General features: G+C 28.6%; 1 protein-coding gene across 4 annotated transcripts in view; it reads right to left on the reverse strand.

The window, feature by feature from the left end:
- The window catches only part of chinmo (Chronologically inappropriate morphogenesis), a 96,065-nt gene that overhangs the window by 14,101 nt on the left and 61,964 nt on the right, over positions 1-20,000 (reverse strand). For all 4 annotated transcript variants that reach the window (XM_089173001.1, XM_089172999.1, XM_089173000.1 and 1 more), the window contains exon 7: positions 1-8,121. This exon is cut by the window's left edge and continues 14,101 nt beyond it. In XM_089173001.1, the coding sequence (XP_089029127.1) occupies positions 7,889-8,121 (233 nt within the window). In that variant the 3' untranslated portion in view covers positions 1-7,888. The remainder of the gene's footprint in view (positions 8,122-20,000) is intronic.

Below are 20,000 nucleotides of genomic sequence, written 5' to 3' on the forward strand. Positions count from 1 at the left end.
TTGATCGTATGTGTGTGTCTATGGTGTTTTTTTCTCTTTCTTTCTCTTTTTTTTTTATTTCTCGTATCAAACATCACGCATGTTTTATTCTCCTTTTTTTTTCCTGGTCCATTCATAAATTGACAAGCTCTCTCTCTCTCTCTCTCTCTCTCTCTCTCTCTTACTCTCTTACTCTCTCTCTCTCTCATACTCACATAAACATACACATATATACGTTTAACTCATATTACAAACAACACACATAACTCTACACATCCCTGTACCCCTACAGCATACATTTACATATATTCACAAATACACACACGTACTTGTTATAAACTTGGACGCATATATATATATGACAGTTCACAATCTCACTGATTTTCTTTCATTCATTCATTCACAATTGTTTGTTTGTTTCTTTCTTATTATTGTTACATAGTTGTATTATTATACGCTTTGTAAAAAAACGGATCTATTTTATACGTATCGATATATATATATATTATTATTATTATTATTATTATATGTATATCACGTGAGCCATGAGTCTCGAAAAAAAACCCTTCCTGACAATTTTCAAATTTCGTTTATCGAAAAATATATATGTATATATATATATATATATCTTTATATATGTTCATGTATATATGTATAATATGTATATGGTATGTATATATTTAAACCGCGTACATTTTCCCTCTTTCTCTCTCTTTCTCTCTTTCTTTCAGTTTGTTTCTCTTTCTATCTTCTTTTATCTTTTCATCCTTATCGATAGAAACTTTTAAGAGGATCAAAAAATACTCGTAAATATCGATCAGTTTGTACGCTTGTGACTAGTATTGTTAAACCCGTATAAAACAAAAAGGAAATTAATTATAAACAATATTATAACAAAAAAAAAAACAAAAAAATAAAAAAAAACTTTCGTTTGTGTTGTAAGGTAGGGTTGCGTCAAGGTTGTGTGAGGGATGCATCAGGGTTTAGGATCAACAATATTATAAAACAACAGAAGAATAATTAACAATTTTCGTTTGTGCTGTAAGACAGGGTTGCGTCAAGATTGTGCCAGGTTTGCGTCAAAGTTGTGTCAGGATTGCGACAAAGTTGCGTCTGGGTTGTATCAGGGTACAGGATCAACAATTTTATTAAACAAAACCAAAAGAAATTAAAACTTTGGTTTGTGTTGTAAGGTAGGGTTGCGTCAAGGTTGTGTGAGGGATGCATTAGGGTTTAGGATCAACAATATTATAAAACAACAGAAGAATAATTAACAATTTTCGTTTGTGCTGTAAGTCAGGGTTGCGTCAAGATTGTGCCAGGTTTGCGTCAAAGTTGTGTCAGGATTGTATCAGGGTTCAGGATCAACAATATTAATAAACGAAACCAAAAGAAATTAAAACTTTGGTTTGTGCTGTAAGGTAGGGTTGCGTCAAGGTTGTGCAAGGTTTGCGTCAAAGTTGTGTCAGGATTGCGTCAAAGTTGCGTCAGGGTTGTATCAGGGTACTGGATCAACAATATTGTTAATCAAAACCAAAATAAATTTAAACTTTGGTTTGTGTTGTAAGGCAGGATTTAGTCAGAGTTGCATCAGTTTTTCATCAGGGTTGCGTCAGGGTTGTGTATAATTCGATGGTAAGTAAATTGAAATATAAAAAAATAAAATTAAAAAAAAAATCATAATATCACATAAATTATTATTACTATTATTGTTATTAATCTTTGTCAGATTAACTTTGCATGAATGAATAATACGACATTCGAAATATTTGTCTGGAAGAGTAATTTCGAGATTCTGTGCTTTTGTATCACCCTGTATACAGGGCGGCTTTCGCTGGTTACAATATTATAATAATTTATGTTTGTTAATAATATTTAGTAGTAGTAGTAGTAGTAGCAGTAGTAATAGTAATAGTACTTGTAATAGTAGTAGTAGTAGTAGTAGTAATAGGTAACGGTGTTTGTACGTAATGTACAAATTTATTTTTTCCTTGTTTTTTAATTTTTTGTTTCTTTTCATTCTTTTTTTCTTTTCTTCTTCTTGTTTAATTATTGTAAATTGTGTTCCCTGTTTTTTAACGTTTATTACGCTCATTACAAAAATGTGTAATCCATTATTATTATTATTATTTTTTTTTTTCATATATATAAAAACGATGAGGTAGTACTTTCATACTTTTTGGCAGAAAATTGCGTGATAGCAGTGTCAATATGATTTTATTTAAAAAAAAAAATCATATCTCTCATACCAAACCACGCTTTTTTTATTTTATTTTTTTTTTTTTTATATACGGACGATTGCAAAATAAAATAATAATAAAAAATAATAATAATAATATTAAAAAAATACGTGTATAGTATTACTATTATTATTATATTATTTAATATAGTATTGAGTATAGTAAAAAAAAAAAAAAGAAGAAAAGAAAACAAAAAAAAATATACAATTAGTCACTGTATTTTATACACACACATATATACATATTATTTATGTACATATGTATGTTTCTCTATGTATAGATATATATATATGCACGTATATATAATATGTTTTTTTATTTTTTAATGTATATTAATATTTCCTGTGTCTTTTTCCTCGCTTGTGTATTTTCATATTATTTTCTTTGTTTTTATCCTGTGTTGACATTTTTTGTTTTTAACGTTAAATAATTATCTATTGTCTCTTCTCACTTTCTCTTTCATTTTTATTTAATCATCACACTTTCTCACTCTTTCATTCTCTCGTATTTTCATTCTCTTTCTCATTCATTGATAAAACACTTATGATAGGCATATCGTTGTGAAATATAAATCCTTTATAATGCTCTTTAAATTACTGTAACAAAAATAAGAATTGTTTGAAATAAAAAAAATAACACATCGTAGAGATTTAAGGTAGACTTCTACCTTATCGGCAATAAAAAAAAGATATATCTGTCTGTCTGCTATGTGTATGTATATATATATATATATATATATATATATAAAGTTTGTAAAATACTGCAACAAGTAATATCGTGATGCCATCCTGACTAGGATATTATATAAATATTAATAGATAATATATAAACTATTGCGCATTTGTGATCACAATCATATACAACCGGGTAAGTGCAATTTTACTATTTTCACTTTCTTTCTTTCTTTCTTTCTTTCTTTCTTTCTTTCTTTCTTTCTTTCTTTCTTTCTTTCTTTCTTACTTTCTTACTTTCTTTCTTTCTTTCTTTCTCTTTTACTCTCTATCTTTCTCTTATTTTCACGAGACCTTATAATTTAAGTCTATAAGAGTATAATAATCGAGATACAAGAAGTTTTGGTTCATTTACTGTATTACCCATATTTTTTTCTATTTCATTTCTATTATTTTCTCTATAATATTTCATTCCTATTTACCGGTACTATTGCTTAGGACAAAAGTCCATTATTTAAACATTGTAAATAAGTAACAAAGTTTGTAGTTAAATTGTAATAGCACGAATTATATTCGATAGTTTGTTTCTTCCTATGGGAAGGGATAAAACAAACGAACAAACAAACAAACAAAAACCACAGAATAAGGAAGCAACAAAAGCCTAAACATTTGTTTTTTTTTTTTAAATACAAACAAGAAAAATTGTGTTCATTTGTTAACTATTTTTTTTTTTAATTTGTTCAATGTTTTATATAATAGTCGTTCAAAATGAATTACTTTACTTTCCTTATTCCGATGATATTCCGATTTTTCCCATAGAAAGAACCAAATTATGTTTTATCGTGCCCCTTTTTTTTTAAATCCTGTTATTAAAGACGATTTTACTAGAATCATAGTAATCTCATAAACTTTGCGTATAAAACTGTCAGCTGTACAAAAATCGTGTTATTCGGTATTATTATTATTATTATGTTATATTCTGCATTTAAAACAATTCACTTCCCACCACCACCACCACCAACACCACCATCAATAATACCAACACTACCTCTGTTATCATAATCTCTATGGATTGTTTTAATAATGATAAAACTGTGATATATATAGTCATGGTGGTAGGTGGTGGTTCTGGTAGCAGCAGTGTTCGATCAATAATTATTAATAATCATAAAAATAATCAATAATAATAATAATAATAATAAACATATTTTATAATAATTAATAATAATAATATTAATAATAATAATAATAATATTTAATAAAGTCTCGCATATATATATATATATATATATAAACTTGTAGCAAAATAATAAAAAAAAGAAGAAGTAAAAAGAGGGAAACGCGATTAAAAAAAAAAAAAAAAAAACAAAACGAAATGTATCAACGTTCTATAGTTGGTATTACCAAAAAAAAAAATATATATATATATATGTATAAACAAAAAAAATTAACATGTTTCTGCTATTTCAGTTTTGTTTTTGGCACAGCATGTGTGAAATGACTAAAACTTGAACGTAATTCAACGTACGGATTGCATGTATGTGTATATATGTATACTATTCAATATATATATATATAACCCGTTTGTTTTCTGTAAATATGTGTAATGCGTGTAATTATATAGGTTATGGCTATATTATGGTGTATAAATATCGATCCCTATCCTAGGCTCGATTCGATTTGTTTAACAGCAATAAATATAGTACCCCATAGTAATCTGTCATTGAAAAAGTAGTTAACAGTTTTACGGTTATTATTATTATTTGTTGTTTTTAATAATAATAATAATAATAATAATAATAATAATAATAATAATAATAATAATAATAATAATTAAAATCACGGTAATGTGTAATGAAGCGACGACTATATCACCTTCCCTTTTTATTTTTTCTATCATTCTCTTTTTTTTTTTTTTTTTTTTTTACTGTAACACGTTTGAACTATATGTGAAATAGAAAAAAATAAAAATAAAAATAAAAAAAAACAAGAAAATAGAAAAAAATAAAAAAAAATAAAATAAAAACCAAAAAAAAAAATTAATATACAATACTTTTTCATTCCTGTGACATTTTCTTCAACAAATCTTTCGCAAATGATATAAAATAAAAAAAAAAATAAAATAAAAAAAAAAATAAAGTTTATGGTTCAACCATCAACATGGTTTTTACTTTTTGTATTTCTTGTTCTTTTTTTCCTATTTTTATTTTCTTCTTTTTTTATCTTATTTGTCCCTCTGGTTTTCTATTTAAATCTATAAAATTGGCAGATTCAACTATGAAAAACAAAAAAAAAAACAAAAAAACAAAAACAAAAAAAAACGTTTCGTCTAGTTCAACATATATCTATATGTATGTATATTTAAAAACATATGTTTAAATGTATATGTATGTAATGTAATGTATGTAATGTATTTATGTATGCATTATTATTTTACCTGAGTTATTTTTTTATTTTGCGTTATTTCAATCCTATGAACTATTTCCATTTGTTGTTGCATATTTAATAATATCATTCGTCATAGAATTTTATTATTATTATTATTATTTTATATTATTTTTTAATTCGCGCGTTTATTATTTATCTTTCTTTCTTTCATTCTTTCATTCCTTCTTTCTTTACTATTTTTATTATTATTATTCGTGTATTTATTTATTTATTTATTTATTTATTTATTTAACGTATTTTATTGTGTATATTATCAGTTTGTTTGTATTTATTTATTTATTTATTTTTTTTCAATTATTATATTTAACTATTTCATTTTCATCCCGTCATTGCTTTATTATTATTATCGTCTATTTCATTTAATAATTCCCGCAGCATTCTCATTTTTATTTTTTTTTATTTTAATAGTTATTATAGTTAATTATTATAGTCACTAGACGACCGTTGTTGCACTTTCATTGACTAGTTTTTGATTCGACGTTCCCTTTTCTAACTTTTCTCCTACCTTAAATCTTTCATCTTCATCATCATCGTCACACCCACATACACAAACCCTTTGTGTTTCATACTAAATAATTCTCTCTTTCTCACACTCTCTCTCTCTTTCTCTCTCTCTCTCTCTCTCTCTCTGCATTTTCACATTCTTATACACAACCCAACCAACATACATACTCTTCTTTTATTATTATTATTTTTGTTGCCTTTTTTGTTTGTTTGTTTGTTTGTTTGTTTTTGTTTTGTTTTAATTCTATCATACGCACCGTTATTTTCTTCCTTCTCTATTCTCATTTTCCTTCACCTTCACTTTCACTTTCACCTTATCATTTTTTTTTTTATTTATTTATTTATTGATTCTTCTTCTTCTTCTGTTTCTTCCATTTGTTTATAATCGTATATTTTAATACGAACGGCAGCTTTTATTTGTTATTTTTTTTTTCTTCCCCTATTTATCTCACATATTTCTCTAATTCGCGATGTACACATTTTTATTATTATTATTATTATTATTATTATTATTATTATTATTATTATTATTATTAATATTATTTCGCAGAAAGATCCAAACCATTTAAGAGGCACGGTGATGATCGGAAGAAGAAATGTTAAAAAAAATAAAAAAATAAAAATGCAATAATAAATTTTATAGATAAATCATTTATAATTTTCATTTTGTATAATTGAAACATAATCGAATTCAAATTGGAGAAACAAAAATAAAAATAACAAAAACAAAAATAACAAGAAAAAAAAATAATATATATGTATAAAGTATCTCATTCTTGTTTACTTTGAAAATAAAATATAATAAAAATCATATATATATATATTTATATATAAAAAAAAGAAAAAAAACAAACAAAAGAAATAATGTCTTCCTAAACAAATTTAGGAAGTAATAATAATTGTAATAATATTTTAAGCACAGCACAGTGCGTCTTACGAATCTTTCAGAAAATTGCGAGTCCTTAACCTGACCTTAAAACTCCTTTAGATTCGGTCTACGATGATAGTAATAGTAGTAGTAGTAGTAGTAGTAATAGTAGTAGTAGTAGTAGAACGATGATCCCAGGTAGATAACAATGACGATGATGGGCAACGTGATGACGTAATTGTTTTCGAACGTGTTCTTTGATTCAAAGTAAAACAGCAACCTTCTTGTTGCTTAAATCACCAAACAAATAACCTCCCTCTCTCTATTACAGAGAGAGAGGGGGCGGGGGGGGGGAAGAAGTGAACCCACATACAAGAAAGAAAAATATAATAATGTATGAAATAAAAAAAAAAAAAAAAATAAACTGAAAAATATCGTAAACGATTGTAATCATCGAACAAAAAAAGATTGGCAATATTTTTGAATTGCCAAAACACGAAGGTGGTTGAATTAAACAAAAACAAAAAAACAAAAAAAATAAAATGTACATCTCCAATTGTGAAATTAATTGATCAAATCTGCGAATGATTTGTTCTTTTTCTTCTTCATCTTCATCACCTTCATCTTCATCTTCATCATCTTCTACTATTACTACTAGCTGATTTTGTTTTGTTTTGTTTTTTGTTTTGAATAAACAGTGTTGGAACATCGTCTTACTTTGTTTTTTTTTTTTTACCGATCAAGTGATAAGGGACGGTATTCGAGTCGAACGTCGAAGGGTTGTTGCGATGGGGGATGAGAGCGAACTATTAAAAAGTTCCCCTTCCCCACCTCCTCATCCTCCTCTTCCTCTTCGTTTCTTCGTGTAGCATAAATCCGATAGCAAAACAAAAAAATTCAAGTTGCGTTTCGGTGGTATTGATAAATATTTCATTCCTTTCACATTCCCTTTGCCCTTTTTTCTTCAAATATTTCCTTTGATGATGGTTGAGTCACGGAATCACGAAGAAAATAAAATAAGGACGAAGATTAGGGTTGTTAACAACCTAATGACGACGATTACAACGACGACGACGACGACGACGACGACGACAATGATGACGATGATGTTGTTGTTGTTGTTGATGATGATGATGATGATGACGGCAATGATGATAAAAACGTCAAGGATTATGTTGTTACTGTTGCACGGAATCGGATACCGAATGATTCGTTTGTTGGAAAACTTTTAGATTCACCTCAGCTTTGTGTTCACGTGCAATATGCCGTCTAACAGTGTTGTTTCTTGTAAATGTTCTCGTACAATATGGACAATGTACCCTAATTCCTTGATGACGTTGACGTATATGGGCACGCAAATTCGTCTCGTAACCGTACAATTTCTCGCAATATGGACACTTCAATTTTTTACCTGCGAACAAAAATAACAAATCGAATATATAATATAATATCGAATTATTTTGATCACAATTGAAAAAAAAAAAGAAAAACGAGGAAATTATTAATCATTTGAAATTGAGTTTGACGAGTATACACGTCATAAAGAAGTGGTGTGATTTTGTATCGTAATTGGTATATTCGTCGATTTTGAGTCATGACCAGTATACTCATCATGAAGAAGTGGCAGGATTTTGTGTCATGACTAGTATACTCGTCATGCGTAAAACTATTTGCAATTTAAATCGTAAATTTTTTAGAAAATGAAACAATAATGCTTTATAATGTTTATAGAAAGAATAATATTTTAATTTTAAATATAAGTTTTGATATATGAAAATGCTTTTGATATATATTTCATCGTCATCGTAATTACTATGATTTTATATTATTAGATATATTTTTTTATAAAAAAAATTATTTCATAGAATACTGCAATTAAATTGAAAAAAAAAAATCATAAATTATATTTTTTAAACCGTGTTATTTTAAAATTAAAATAAATCTTATGGCCTATTGAAAATGCTTTTGATATATATTTCATCGTCATCGTAATTACAATGATTTTATACTATTATATATATATTTTTTTTATCAAAAAATTATTTCATAGATTATTGCAATTAAATTTAAAAAAAATAATAATCATAAATTATATTTGTTAAACCGTGTTATTTTAAAATAAAAATAAATCTCATGGCCTATTGAAAATGCTTTTGATATATATTTCATCGTCATCGTAATTACTATGATTTTATATTATTATATATATATTTTTAATCAAAAAATGATTTCATAGGTTATTGCAATTAAATTAAAAAAAAAAATAATCATAAATTATATTGTTAAACCGTGTTATTTTAAAATTAAAATAAATCTCATGGCCTATTGAAATTGCTTTTGGTATATATTTCATCGTCATCGTAATTACTATGATTTTATATTATTATATATATATATTTTTAATCAAATAATTATTTCATAGATTATTGCAATTAAATTTAAAAAAAAATAATCATAAATTATATTTTTCAAACTGTGTTATTTTAAAATAAAAATAAATCTCATGGCCTATTGAAATTGCTTTTGATATATATTTCATCGTCATCGTAATTACAATGATTTTATATTATTAGATATATTTTTTTATAAAAAAATTATTTCATAGATTATTGCAATTAAATTTAAAAAAAAAATCATAAATTATATTTGTTAAACCGTGTTATCTTAAAATAAAAATAAATCTTATGGCGTATTGAAAATGCATGAAGTTACGTAACACTCTTCTCTATCTCTCTCTCTCTCTCTTTCTTTCTCTCTTCCTCTTTTACAAACTTCGCCGATTATATTTTTTTTTAGACTGATGGTAGCGCGCGCACGCTTCGCCATTAGTCCCTTCAATTCAAGAAGAAGAAGAAGTAGAAGTAGAAGTAGAAGAAGAAAACAAAGTCAACTATACTACGACGAAAAAAAAAAAAAGGAAAGGTTCATGGTAAAACATCAGGCCAATGCCTTCTGGAGATCGTCGGCGCGTGCAAGGCCATCCAATGAACAACAAGCTTCCCCATATCGAGAGGACGATTAACTCGCATTCTTTTCGAACTTCACCATTCACGAGGAAGAGGATCCCAAAACTCTGATCATCATCATCAGCATCCTCCTCCTCCTCCTCCTCATCCTCCTTTTCTTTCTTTTCTGTTCCCTTTATTTTTTTGCCATGAGAAACCTATCGTTAGAAACTAACGTTCCTGAAAACTACTGACCGTTACTGTTTCCAACACCCTTCCTGTTTCTTTCAACATTCTTTTAAATACGCGAATTATTAAAAAAAAAAAAAAAAAAAAATTAAAAAAATAATTAAAGTCAAGTATAGAACCTAAAGGTTAAAAGGTTTATTTAAAAGTTCATTCGCGAAACAATTTGGTATTCCAATATTTTGATAGAAATTTATGTCAGATGATTTGAGTTAATAATTTGATAATTGGGTAATTGTAATTTTTAAAGAATAATTTTTTTTATTTTTTTTAACAATTATTATATATTTAATTATTATAAATTAAATTATATTATAATTTATATTATTTATTAATAAACATATTAAATTTCATTATATTAAACACAACGATAGAATTATTATCTTATAACTTTTTCCACGACACAATAGAAATTCGTATGAAATAAGTAATTGAAGTTAATAATTTGACAATTATCATTCAATTATAATTTTTAATTAATAATTTTTGTATTTTTTAAACTATTTAATTATTGGACACACCAATCGAATAATCGTGTAATAATTTTTTAAAATACTCAACACAGAAATTCGTATGAAATGATTTTAAGATATTCAATAAAAGATTGAAACATTGCAAAAATTGTAATTATTTTTAAATGATGTTCCCGACAGAATTGTCATTTGAGGAAAGAGTAAACAAACAAACAAACAAACGAGAAAAAGAAAATAGAAGATCGATAGAGGTATCATCGATTACATTTGAAAATAGTAACACGATGTTATATCATCGCAATAAGAAATAACTGAAACGTAGAAAAGGAAAAAGTATAGGGTTGACTAGCACGCTAAAATGTTGTAAAACGTGGGGGCTTTCGAAAGTCGTTACGAGTATCATTCCCCAACCCCACCACCTCTTTACCATCACTTCCACCATAACCATCACAACCACTATTACCCATCTCTCACATGCAACGCATAAATAATCGTGGGCGTGAAAGGCGCGTGCGTGTACGCGTTTATTATACGTCGTGCGAACACGGCAGGTTGCGCTCAAGACTATTATAGTAGGTCGCCGATAAGAAATAAGGTACCCTCTCTTTCTAGTTTTCTCTTTCTCGTTCAAAGCAAAAAAAAAAAAAAGAAAAAGAAAAGGGTGAGAGAGGGAAGGGGAGGAAAGGGGAAATAGCACGATATATATTCAAGTTGGAAATTTCGATTCGATCTCGTATATCTTTCGAATACTATCAAACAAACACGTAATGCAAAGAAAATAGGAGAATGGTAAAGCCAAAAATAGTTAAGAAGGCGAGTAGAAAATCGTAGGCGTTACTACAAAAAAAAATATATATATATATATATATAACGTTGTATTCGAATGTTATATAAAATAATTGAGATTGAAATTAGATGTGAATTATACAAATGATTGAGATTGATATTTTTTAATCAATTCAATGGAATCTGATATTATGAATAATTTATTTATAAAGAAAAAATAAAAATTAATTAATTTTCTTATAGAATATAAATGTTTGTTAATGGATTAGTGTATTTAATTTTTTTTTTATTATGATATTACTGGATATAAAAAAAAAAAAAATAATTCCTGCATAGTTACGTATAAATTTGGTATATAATTAGAATCTGATATTATAAATATTATTTAAAAAACAAAAAATATAAAAAATATTTTATTAATTTTAATTTTATTAATTTCTTTATAGAATATAAATGTTGGTTAATGGGACTGTTGTATTTTTTATTTTTTATTGTTAATACGACATTACTGAATGTAAAATAAAAGAAATAAAATTCTAGCACCGGTTACGTAGAAATTTGGTATAATAATAGAAATTTGATATTATAAATATTTTATTTACAAAAAAGAAAATATAAAATATTAGAATTTTTTTATTAATTTTAATATAAAATACAAATTTTTGCTAATAGAATCTTAGTATTTTTTTTTTTTAATAAAACTACTTCATGTATGAAAAAAAAAGCAAAATTTGCGCACCAATTAAAATATATATATATATATATATATATATATAAATTTAATATATAATAAAAATCTTATATTATAAATATTTTATTTACAAAGAAAAATATAAAATATTAGAATTTTTTACTGATTTTAAAATACAAACTTTTGCTAATAGAATCTTGGTACTTTTTTTTTTTTTATATAAAACTACTCTATGTAAGAAAAAAAAAAACCAAAATTCGCGCACGGTTACGTATAAATTTAATATAATAATAAAAATCTGATATTATAAATATTATTTACAAGAAAAAAACCTATATGAAAGATTAGATGTTTTTTTATTAATTTCATTCTATGTATATAGAATATAGAATATATATAGAATATTAATATTTGCTAACGGTATCGTTGTATATTTTATTTGTTTATTTTTAATACGACATTACTTGATATAAGAAAAAAATAAATTCACGCGCCAGTTACTTATAAATTTAATATATATATATATATATAATAAAAATCTGAAAACACAAATATTTTATTTACAACAACAACAACAAAAAAAATACGAAAGATTAAACATTTGTTCATCAATTTCATTATAGAATATTAATGTTTGCTAACGGTATCATATTTTTTTTTCTTTTCAACACGAGATTATTCAACGTAAGAAACAAAACAAATAATAATAATAATAATAATGATATATAATGCGTCGTATGTGGTACCTTTAAAAAACACGCGGAACCGCGGGGCGGCGTTATTCTCTTGGCTTTTCGGCGGATAGCACCTAAAAATAGAAGCCGGGCATCCTAGAAAAAGTAAACGGGGCCGCGGCGGTGACGGTTGCGGGCCTCCGTGTATTCGTGCAGCTGACTATGAAATTCACAAAGGATCCTCAATCGGCGGCTAGAAGAAGAAGGAGGAAGACGAGGAGGAGGGGGAGGGTTGAGGAGAGGGGGAGAAAGGGGCAGGGGGCAGGGGGAAACAAAGAGCGGGATCCGTGAAGAAGACGAACGCGCGTGAAACAGAGAAGAGAAAAGAGAAAAGAGAAAGAAAGAAAATAAAAAAAAAACAAGAGAGAAAGAGAATGAGCCTGAGACAAAGGCACAAGAAAGAAAAAGATAGAAAGTGTGCGTTTGTGGTATATGTGTGTACATGTGTGTGTGTATGTTTCCACGGGATGAGAAAAAGAGAAAAGAGAGAGAGAGAGAGAGAGAGAGACAGATATAGGGCCGCGGGGTTAGATACGCCCCTGAGAGACATGCAGAAACGCAAAACGATGCCGAAAGGCTCAGGAAGCGAAAATGATCGCTTCCGAGAAAAGGAACCCACCGCCACTGACGCCGCCATCTGCTTTGCTTAGAAATCGCTTGATTTCGAGACCATTTTTGCTTAGATATATATATATCGATCATTATCGTATTATCATTTTATTTGTAGGGTTCAATTTTCAAGTCAATTTTATTGGATATACTAGTAAAAATTATTTCAATCTAATAATAATAGAATAATTAACTAATTTATTAATTATGGATGTGAGATTGGTTTGATTTTATTTGAATTTGACTATATTGGTAGTAATTACACATGCATACACATATATATGTATTTAAATTATTGGAAAATATATAATTGAAACTAGCTGAAGCACCCTCACACGTTACTGTAGCTCATGTGAATCAAAATATGACGTTTTGTATAGATAAAAGTTAGGTTATGTTTCAAATGTTTCGCGCACTTTAAAATTATATAAAATATATTTAACATTTAAATCATAATCATTATATTTATAGTATAAAATTTATATTTTAGGTAGACTTGAAAGTAATGTTGCTTTTTAACCACAAAATTCAAACGAATATACAGTTTTCAAACACACAAGTTTTATTATTAATCAATAATTAAATTAATTAATTAAATTAATTAACAACCCTTTTCTATCTGTTATGCAACATTTTTAATATCGTAACGATAAAAATCATCAATCATTTTTTTTTTTTTGATTAAAGTATTAATATAAAAATTTGATTTGCGTAGTAACGACATTACTTTTTGGTCTCCCTCTAATATATTAAATATATTTTATATACCTCTAATAATTTTATAAATAAATTAATGTAATAATGTAAAAACCCCTAGTTGTACTCGAATGCAACGTTGTATTCAAATTTCAAAATAATCGGTCAAGTATTTTTGAAAATTAGGAATTTTAGAGGTTAGGAACAAACAAAATCTACATTTATATATATATATAGATTATGTTAACAATGATAAATCATTTGAATTTTATTATGCTGGTAGTAATCATACACGCACAGACACATACATGATGAACAAATGATTGATAAATTGAAAAAGAATTATTGGACGTAATATATTCGCCATTTTTGTTTTTTGATTCTTCTCATTGCGGAATCGGTTGCGTGTTTGACCGAAGGGATTTCTCAAAGGAAAAAGCCTTTAGTAGAACCTGAGCAACTACGATGAAGTAGTAGTAGTGTGTAGTAATAAAGAGAGAGAGAGAGAGAGAGAAAGAGTGAGGGAGGGAGAGGGGAGAAAATGGAAAGGTTAAGTTACGAAACGCAGCAACTTCCAAGGTCTCTTCTCCCACCAATTCACTATACTTGGATTATAACTATGACGACGATCTGACCCTTTTCCCTTTTCAAACTGAATAGAGATAGAATAACGTAAAAGATACTAAACGCACAACTCGTGTATCTATAATATAAATGAGATGTTCAACCACATTATTATTATTATTATTATTGTTATATTTTGTTGTTGTTATATAGAAACAGTATAAGAAACATACAAGGGGGGAAGGGAAGGGGGATTTGATTCATTTCCACAATTATCTTAGAAACATAATAGATTTTGTATTAATATTTCCTACAATAGATATTATGGTTTTGAAACTGCTATTCAATTAATATTATTCCAATATTGGAATTGAATCTTCTTAGTAATAGGAATAATAATTGAGCAACTATATAATTAACAAGACAATTTGGATTTTATTGTTAAGCCAATCAATCTAAACTAATAATCCTAAAAATGGACAAATAAATTTTGGGATCTATTGTATTTACAAAATGTTACTAAACAATTCGTGATATTAATCTGTTAATTGGGAAAGACGTATAAATACGTCAAACGTATTTAACGTATTTTATATATATAAATAAACGAAAAAATAGATAATATTATTATAATATATAAATAAATATGTAATAAATATATATGATAAATATGAAATAAATATATAAATAATATTAAACTGTTAACCGGGTGGGACGTATAAATACGTCAAAAGTATTTTACATATTTTATATATAAATAAACGAAAAAAAATATATATATATATTTTATAGCCCGTTCTTTTATTTTCAGCATAAATAATAATAAATAATAAATAAATAATTAAATAAATAAATAATAAAAAAGGTACGTAACTAAAAAAGGGGATTCCCCGGTTAAAAGGTTAAAGAACCACTGGTGGGATTTGGTATTTGCTGCAATTTCGAGTTCCTAATGCCAATTATTAATAATAATAATAATAATAATTGTGGATACTAAATAAGTTTAGTGTCCTTAAATCAAACCTCAACGAGACAATGTTTGTTCTTTTTCATTCGTTAGAAAAAGTAGTAGAAGTAACTGAAGAAGAAGAAGAAGAAGAAGATAAAGACGAAAAAGAGGGAAGAGAAATAGGGAAGGGTAGGGGTGGGGAGGGGAGGGAGTCGCGAGTGGCAGATCGTGGATCGGAGGAAAGAAGACCTTGACACATTTTGTTCAGTGGCGCCAAATTGGTCGTCGAGCAGACCGGCCTATCATAAGAAATATAAGAAAGAATCTAAAGGGAAGAGATATAGTTGTAGCAGTAGTAGTAGTAGTAGTAGTAGTAGTTTCCCTAAAAAAAATTGAACTGTGCGTCACACTATAGATAATAACCTATATAATAACTAAATAACAAATTTTAATTTAAAAAAAAAAAAAAAAAACAATCATAAATATCATATGTGTTCTTTTAAAAAATATCAACTATGTTTCAAATGATTCTACCCCACGTTGTTGTTTTGCACGTTATTTTTAGGGGTGGGTTGTGGGGGGATGTATAGTGAAAGGAGTTGTAATAAAATTCTTTTCGAACAAAAATAATTCCGTTCATTTTAACAAAGTTTAGATTGTTGATAATACCTTCATTATTTAGTTAGTTATACTTAAAGTTCTACTAAGTCTTTTGAACAATCAACTACACAACTACTTCAAAACTGTATGGATCATAAGCACGACGTTCATTAAAATTCACGGAATATTTTCATCGTCAGGTACATGGTAACCATGATTGTTAAATAACAAATTTACATTTTAAAAACAATCATTAATATCATATGTGTTCTTTTAAATATCACCTACTTACTAAAATAATTCTACCTACGTTGTTGTTTTGCACGTTATTTTTAGGGGTGTGTGGGGTGTGGTGGGAGTAGTTGTAAAGATTTTCTAAAAAAAAAAAAAAAAAAAAAAATAATTCCGTTCATTTTAACAAAGCTTATGTTGTTGATAATACCTAAATTATTTAGTTAGTAATACTTAAAGTTCCACTAATTCTTTTGTACAACCTAAAACTACCCATATGGTTGAAAAACACAACGTTAATTAAAATTCACGGAATATTTTCATCGTCAGGTACATGGGAAAACTGCGTAGTTATGAAAGAGGGAGGGAGGGGGGGGTTCAGTGTACAAATGAAAGAGAGAGAGAGAGAGAGAGATACAGGAAAAAGGAGGCAAAGGACGAGGAAGAGGAAAATCAATGTCAGGGCAAGCCCGTGTGCGTTGCAGCCCAAAATCAAGGGATACGACGAGCCCTAGGCCCTCATTCTCTCTCTCTCTCTCTCTCTCTCTCTCTCTCTCTCTCTCTCTCTCTCTGTCTTGTATCCCTCTTATTCGGAGTATATACTGCCTACTACTACTACTACAAAAGAGTGAGAAGAGTAGAGAGAAAGCCCCCCTTGGTCGATTCGCGGCTGCAAGGGATGCCAACCCTCTTCTCTTCTGAACGTGCAAAAGGAGGAGAGATGAAGACTATACAGGGGAAACCATAACCTGCACAACGGTCCACTTTAGAGACATTTCTACTCTCTCTCAATTCAAGATGTCCGCTAAGAATCCTTTATGCGGTTTTGCTTAGGTATAATAATATAAGTGAATGTTTTCAAATAAATTCATTTTATTATGAATATTATTGTTAATGTTGAAAATCAATTTATACAACAAGCATCTAGTACAATGATTTGTTTTTCATTATTTTATTTTTTAGGAAAATAAATGTTCCTTATTGATATAAATTTAATATATTTTATAATTGTAATAATATTAATACAATATTAATAATAGATCTAATTTGTTATTTTTTTTATTATTTTTTTTTTATAAAATATTAATATAAATAAATTTTGTTTATTAATAGAGAGTCATTATTTTCTTGGAACATTTACGAATTGTTGTTTTCTTTCCTTTAAGGATAAAGAACCACCCCCATACCACGCAAATGACGATGAAGATGAAGACGATGAAGATGATGACGATAATGATGGTTTTTATCAACAAAAGCTGTAGAAAAATTTTGGAACGTGAGACTCTCTGGATTCTCAATCGTTGAACGGTTTTTTTTTTTTCTAAGTGTGCTGAAGAAAGACGTTTATTATAATGTTCGGTTCTCACAACGTAGTATGCCACACATACTAACGTATGTAAAGAAATAACATGTATATATATATGTATATACGTAAAATCATAAGATATGTAGTGTGTTATACAGCAGGCGCATGTATACACACACATACACATTATACACGGTTAAGCAACACGCAACATCTATACACTTACGTAAGCAAACGAAAGAAACACGCGAACCTTGTGCGTCGTCGTCGTCGTCGTCGTCGTCGTCGTCGTCGTCGGTTGTCCACGAAGGAACTTTTGGCGGCACGTGCACCTACACAAATGCGTCGTCGGCCCGTTGCACGAACACATAGCAGTCTAACACGCATCCGTGTGCACGCACGCATTCGTTTATTGATTGGTGCGTGCTGCTGTGCCTCTACCCGCAGGAGCGTTTAAACATTTTCGGGTACCCAGCGCCCACGTCGCGAACCAATCCAAATGAAATTTTGTTCAGAAAAGTTCAATTTACAAATCCTCCCCTCACCCACCACCCACTAACCCTACTTCAACTCGATTGATTTTCTAAACGAATTTGCATTCGTCATTATTTTTTTTTTTTTGCGTATATTACGTTTTTTTTATTTATACGTTTCTTGATTTTTTTTGGGCGTTAACAAATCAATCGAAAGTAATATCATTTTTTTTTTCTTTTGAAAAAAAGGAATTTACGAAATATTTTGAGGTTAGTTTCTATATAATATATTCATATCAAAATATTAGATTATTCTAATTGATTTTTTACCTACTATGTAAAAAGGTTTAAACATAATTTAATTTTGTTAATTATAAATTAAAAAATGTAAGATAAATATGAATGAAATAATATTATGTATTCCTTTAGTACACTCTTTTTTTTTTATTTATTTATACGTTTCTTTTTGTTTTTGGGCATTAATAAATCAATCGAAAGTTGTATTACTTCTTTTAAACAAATTACGAAATATTTTGATAAGTTAATTTCTCTCTACTTTTAACAAATTGATTTTGTTTACAACGTAAAAACGTTCAAAAACCAATTCTAATGAGAATATTAGAATATTTATAATTAATAGGTGTATAACTGTGCTACCGCCATTTTTTACTATAAGCCATCTGTAGGAAAATAACGGAAACAAAGTCATACATCTAATAATAAAAATATTAATGAAAGATAATTGTAAAAGAGACAAATTGAATTATTATTCTATTTCTTCCAATTAAATTAGAACTACCCCTAAAGCATTGTCTGACATGAGCTTTTTCTATCCCCCACTACCACTGCCACTATCACCACCCAAAAAAAAAAACCGTGTCCTGTGCTTTATGCAGGTGGCGCTACCGTTCGTGAGCGTCCAGAAACTTCCGCAATGAGCCGTAAAAAGCAAGAGAGCAAGGAAAAAAAAAAAAAAGAAAAAGAACACTTAGGACATAAATGTGTATGTATGTGTGCATGTATGGAGAGAGAGAGAGAGAAAGTACACCCACTAGATGCAGCATTTCGATAAGGGATGAGACATACTCTGTCTCTTTCTCTTTCTTTTTTTTCGCGGTGTGGTTGCCACGCGTTTCTCTTCTTTGTGCAGGAAAATACGAAAGTAAAAAGAGAGAGAGAGAGAGAGGGAGAGAGGGAGAAAAAGAAGATGAATAGTAGGATGGAAGGTTCCGAAAGGGGTTGGAAAGAAGAGAGCAGGATGAGAGGTAGGTAGGTAGGTAGGTAGTAGAGGAGGGTTGGTTCCTGGATTTTCAGGGAAGATAACGTTACGCATTGTGCGTGGGAGGGTGGTGGTGGTGTGGTAGGTAGTAGCACCGGGCTAACGCGCCTCTCCGTTGTTTTATTCCGACTTGTCGAGCCGAGGAGTATGGTAATAAAGCTCACAGAGGGTGGAACCACCCCCGACTATGCCCCTCCTCGTTTCCTTTCGGTGAACAAAAAAAGAGAGAGAGAGTGAACAAGAATATACCTCCTCTCGTGTCTCCACTTTTTTTCTCTAAAAACCCCACCCCATCCCCTATCATCCCCTTTTTGCAAATATTTTTTTGTAATTTTGCAACAACGCATTTTGCATTGTATTTTTTGTTGTTTCTCTGATCTTGGGAATAATTTTGAAAAATTTTTGAGAGAGAGAGAGAGAGAGAAGCTTTTGGGAGATTTTAAATAACGGTAATAAATTATTATTCGCGACAAGTACACCGGAACACGGTACACAACACATAGATTGGAATATCCGGTCTCGGTCCGGTGTAAAAGCACACTGGTTACACTCTTTCTATCTTACTTACTCGTGTGTAAGGTATTGCTGCATTTGGTAATGTTCATAAACAGAGAGAGGGAACACACATTCTATATAATTCATCGGCATTGGCAACGGATACGGATATAGTGACCCTGACATAGAACGTGGTTGGTTGGTTGGTTGGTT

This window comes from Polistes dominula, unplaced genomic scaffold (assembly GCF_049000335.1).
Source record: "Polistes dominula isolate Pdom_NZ unplaced genomic scaffold, Pdom_raw_medaka contig_22, whole genome shotgun sequence".
Classification (NCBI taxonomy): Eukaryota; Metazoa; Arthropoda; class Insecta; order Hymenoptera; family Vespidae; genus Polistes; species Polistes dominula.